General features: G+C 50.8%; 1 protein-coding gene across 1 annotated transcript; it reads right to left on the bottom strand.

Moving 5' to 3' along the window:
• Positions 1-831: 831 nt before the first annotated feature.
• C18H16orf82 (chromosome 18 C16orf82 homolog) lies at positions 832-3193 on the bottom strand. Its single transcript, XM_009250569.2, has one exon. The coding sequence runs from the start codon at positions 3176-3178 to the stop codon at positions 2288-2290; it is 891 nt and encodes a 296-aa protein (XP_009248844.1). The 5' UTR covers positions 3179-3193; the 3' UTR covers positions 832-2287.
• Positions 3194-5384: the final 2191 nt, after the last annotated feature.

The raw sequence follows: 5384 nt of genomic DNA, 5'->3' as shown, positions 1-5384 counted from the left end.
CCTCCCAGCAGATGCAGTGGCTCTTTTTTCTTTGTTTTGGTCAATAACTTTTTCTCCATTATTAGCAGTGACTAGCCTTTCTGTGCCTGTGAGTGAAGCAAGACAGAAACCATTGTGCCCATTTTACCCATAAGCAAGAAAAATGATACCACCATGGAATATTATGCAGCCATAAAAAAGAATGAGATCATGCCCCTTGCAGAGACATGGATGGAGCTGGAGGCCATTATCCTTAGTAAATTAAGGCAGGAACAGAAAACCAAATACTACATATTCTCACTTAAAAATGGGAGCTAAATGATGAGAACACATGGACTCATAGAGGGGAACAACACACACTGGGGTCTATCGGAGGGTGGGGAGTGGGAGGAGGGAGAGAATCAGGAAAAATAACTAATGGATACTACACTTAATGCCTGGGTTATGAAATAATCTGTATAACAAACCCCCACGACACACATTCACTTATGTAACAAACCTGCACATCCTGTACATGTACCCCTGAACTTAAAAGTTAAAAAATAAAAAGAAAAAGAGAAAAAGAAAAGGGAAAGAAATACATTACATTAGTACCTATCCCTTGCTGAGTACTTGATATACATTTTCACGTAATCCACACAACCATCCTATGTATGAAATAGGGGTTACTGTCCCTATTTTCCAGATAAGGAAACTGAGGCTCTGAAAGTTTAAATATTTTGCCCAGATGGCCAGCGCAGCAGTGGCAGAGTTGGTAGCCATGCCCAACTCTCTCCATGGTTCTTTAGTGTGTTTGTGGCCCACCCCTCCTGTGAGCTCGGTCGGGAATGCACACACAGACCCACACACATATGACCTCTCCAGACACCTTTTATTGTCTTTGCTGCCCCCTCAGCTTTCCTTCTGGTACCTAGTGGATGTCTTCACAGCAGTCTCTGGCCTCTTTTCCTTTGTGGGCAGACTCACTTCAATATCTATGAGGTCAACCCAGGGAGGGGGTTGTGTCCCCAGTAGGAGAGAGGCAGAGACTTCGGCTTTCCCATCCACCGAGATGGTGCTCACAAAATGCTCCAGAGCTTCCCCATCGCAGCTGTTCACGGCTGGGTTAGGCTCTGTCTCCATGAAGTGCTTCTCACGGCATTGTCCTGTCATCGTAGTCACTGTCTCAGCCATCTGAACACAGGATGGCTCCTGGCCTCCTTTCTTGACATGAATGAGGCATCAGGAAGCCTTTGCTCCTGAGAAGATTCTGGGCTGAAGATGTCCAGAGACAGTGCTCAAAGAAAAAAAAAAAAGGAAGCTTGGAGCTCTCTGGGATGGTGCCTCCCAAGTAGTTGGGATTACAGGTGCCCAGGGATGGGGCTCCATTTACATCACCCTCTAATGTTCTCGCTAGACCTACTCCCTGTGTGCTGGTGGCATCCCTGGCCGCTCCTGATGGTCCTTCTCTGGTGACAGTCACTTAGGATGGGCTCCTTGGGGGAGCTGAGAGTCGTGAAGGTGCTCCGTGTGCACCGTGGCTGTCTTGCTAGTGCTTCTGCAGGCAGTGACAACTGTGGACAGAGTGTGGGGCAGAGCTTGGCCAGGACCAAGTTTCCTATGGATGTGGCTCCCCACACATGGCGCTCACTGCAGATGGTTCTTGATATGGACAGTCCCAACCATGGTTGCAGCTTGTTTCTTCTGAGCTCATCGTGGTTGGTGTTGGTTGCAGATGGCGTTCATCATTCAGGATGGTTTCATCATGGAAGGTTCTAACTCGTGACAGTTCTTAATATCGTCAGCATTTGCCATTGAGAACAGTTGTCACCACTGATGAGTTTTGGTGCAGGGGGTCCCACCAGGATGCTGCTGACTACAGATGGTTTTGCCATTGATGGATCTTGTTATAGATGGCTCGTCACTGAAGTTCACAGTCTTGATATCATTACCCTTCGCTGTTTTGACACAGGTGGACTCAGCATCGGTGAATCTTGATACTACAGCTCTTCCTAGAAACAGTGGTTCTCAGTATAGACAGTCTTGTCACTGACTCTGTTCTCAGGATAGGCGTTGCTCAGCATAGATCCTTCCTGCTGCATGTGGCCTGCCCACTGATACTTGTTGCTACAGATGGGATTACCCATTGATAGTTGACACAGTGTGTGCTTTTGAAAACACCTTTCCTACTTGTTTTGGGAATAACCACTCTGGGTGCAGCCTGTGTCTGCTGGGCCTGTGTGCTGTTTTCCGAGAGACTCTGGCTGCTGGAGAGGATTCTCACAAAGGCATGCACACCTGGGCAGGCTGCTCTCCCGTGGTAACCTGCTCACTGGTTTTCACGTTGCCGCTCGTCTTGTCCTCCTGCACACTGGTGTGGCTGCTCTGCCCGTTTTGGGCACTGCCGTTCAGCCCGACACTCTGATGGCTGCTGGCCTGGGTGGAGGGAAGGCTGGCTGTGGAAGTCAGCAGCCCACTGCTCACCTGGTAGGTGAGGGCACTGCTGCCCAAGCTGATGAAGCTGGCGCTGGACGGGCTGCTGCTGCCGCTGCCTGGCAGGCTGGCCTCGCTCTTTCCCTCCAGTCTGCTTGGTGCTGTGGGCGGGGCCAGTCAGCCGGCTCTTTAGAGAGCTGGGAGGGTCTGTGGAGCCCAGCTGGCTGGTTTGGTTGCTGGCCGCCTGGGCGTTGAGCCTTCTGTTCAGCCGCACTCTCCGGTGGCTGCCCACCAAACTGATGTTGCTGCCCTCCTTGTCCCCCGCGTACCCGCTGCTCAGGCTGGCATGGCTGCCCTCCTCCGGCCTGGGGTGCTGCACACTGGATACATGACTCTCGCTGCTCTGGGTGTCACTGAGGTTGCTGCCGGACACTTTCAAGGGCTCCTGAGCCGCTCCTGCATGGTGTGGCCACGAAGGGGACTGGAGCTCTAAGCTGGGTGACTGTAGGCTTGGCTCTCCTTCCTGCTCATTCTGAACAGAGGATTCCCCTTTTTCTCCCTCGAGAAAAATGGGGAGCAGCTGAAGTGGTTTATCCAGGGAGAGGGGGCCCTGGGAGGCCTCTGAATGTTGGCTGTGACCTCTCTGGGGAGAGGCGACTCTGTATATAAGGCTGCCCTTTGAAAACTCTGTGTTCTGAGTGGCTGGCTCAGTTCCCGTGGTGATGGGGCTTATGAGGTGAAGGCGGCTGTGGGAGGGAGAACAATGCTGTCCTGGCACCAGTGACATCAGTGGCCTGGCCTGGAGGGTAGGAGTGGGGCAGAAAGGGGCTCATGGCCGGACGGGGTGGGTATCACCCTCTCGGGGGCCTTTCTGAGGAGGCTGTGGCCAGACATCAGGTCAGGGGCCTCAGGTGTGTGTCCCAGCCGAGCCCCTATGAGCCGAGTTTCTTCTCTCCCAAGTCTCTGCCTGCTTGTTGAGTGTTTTATTTTTTTATTTTTATTTATTTTTTATTTTTTGTTTGTTTGTTTTTTGAGATGGAGTCTTACTCTGTCATCCAGGCCGGAGTACAGTAGTGCGATCTGGGCTCACTCCAAGCTCCGCCTCCCAGGTTCAAGCGATTCTCCTGCCTCAGCCTCACAAGTAGCTGGGATTACAGGTGCCCGCCACCATGCCTGGCTAATTTTTGTATTTTTAGTAGAGATGGGGTTTCACCATGTTGCCTAGGATGATCTTTAACTCCTGACCTCGAGCTATCTGCCTGCCTCGGCCTCCCAAAGTGCTGGGATTATAGGCGTGAGCCACCGCACCCGGCCTGCTGAGTGGTTTTGAGGACAGGAGGGAATACAGCAGGCCGGATCATCAAGGCCCTGGCCTGGTTTGGCTCTCCCAACTTCATCACACACCACACCCTGCTCCTTTCTCACCTCGGATGCCTGACCAGGCTGAGCACTCTCTTATTGCAAAAGGGACTCACAGCCGGATGCGCTGAACCCAACACTATGAAACTGGGTTTCTGAGAAAAGCTTTTTATTGCAAGTTGACTCAGAAGGAGGCAGAAGTCAGCTCAAATCTCTCTCCCTGTGCTGGCTTTAAGGCAGTAATTTTATTAGAAAAGGTTTAGGGAGTGGATTCTGAGATTAGTAGGTGATTGGTGCAAGGAGAAGTGAGGTCTGCAAAGATCTTGGGCATGCACAGTTGCCTCTTCATGCCTCCTCACGGGTCCCATGTGCAAATTTAGAGGGAGTGAGTGTGAAACATGCAGTGGAAATTCAGGCTGTGACATCAGCAAGCTGGTCTTGCACTAACTCCAGTCGGGCATATTGGTTCCAGCTGATTGCAGCTGGTTTTGTTATAAGTGAAAGGAGTTTCAAATTGTTTCTTTTTTTATTTGCCTTCCTGCAAATTCAAGAATTTCTGTTAGTGGTTTGTTTAGCTCTTTGGAGCATGGTCTCATGATTTCATGACCTCTTACCTGCTGCAGGGCCTTGGCACTGGCTGTTTTCACCCCCAGGGTGCTTTTCCCTTCTGGCATCCTCTTTTTTTTGAGACAGAGTGATCTTGGCTCACTGCAAGCTCCACTCTTATTACCCAGGCTGGAGTGCAATGGCATGCCTCCCGGGTTCAGGTGATTCTCCTGCCTCAGCCTCCCGAGTAGCTGGGATTACAGGCATGCGCCACCACGCCCAGCTAATTTTGTATTTTCAGTAGAGACGATTTCTCCATGTTGGTCAGGCTGGTCTCGAACTCCCGACCTCAGGTGATCTGCCCGCCTCAGTCTCTCAAAGTGCTGGGATTACAGGTGTGAGCCACCGTGCCCGGCCTCCCCCGCCCCCCAACTTTTTTTTGGTGACAGATTCTCACTCCGTTGCCCAGGCTGGAGTGCAATGGCATAATTTCCACTCACTGCAACCTCCGCCTCCCAGGTTCAAGCAATTCTCCTGCCTCAGCCTCCTGAGTAGCTGGGATTATGGGCATGTGCCACCTCAGCCAGTTAATCTTTGTATTTTTAGTAGAGATGGAATTTCACCATGTTGGCCAGGCTGGTCTCGAACTCCTGACCCCAGGTCATCTGCCTGCCTCGGCCTCCTAAAGTCTGGGATTACAGGTGTGAGGCACTGCACCTGGTCCCCTCTGTCATCCTTTATGCCACTTCCTAATTGATGTTCCTTGTGACATGAATGAATTATGTACAGGTTATTTATTGCCAGTTACTCAGCCAGAATATAAACTTAATGAGGGCAGAGATTTTGATTTCTTATTCTCTGCTCTGCCCTCAAGGCCCAGCACACTGCCTGATGCTCACTAGACGTTGATTTAGTGAACAAATGAATGACCCTGAGGTGTGCATCACCACCTAGGGAACTTCTAAAAAACATGTTTTAATTTTCTTTTTTTTTTCACCTGAAAATAATTTTTTTATAGCATTGGAGTCTTGCTATGTTACCCAGGCTGGTCTCAGATGCCTGGCCTCAAGTAGTCCTCCTTGCCTTGG

The sequence above is a fragment of the Pongo abelii genome, chromosome 18, assembly GCF_028885655.2.
Source record: "Pongo abelii isolate AG06213 chromosome 18, NHGRI_mPonAbe1-v2.0_pri, whole genome shotgun sequence".
Lineage (NCBI taxonomy): Eukaryota > Metazoa > Chordata > Mammalia > Primates > Hominidae > Pongo > Pongo abelii.
Note: the sequence above shows the minus strand (reverse complement) of the source record. Positions and strands in the feature narration are given on the sequence as shown.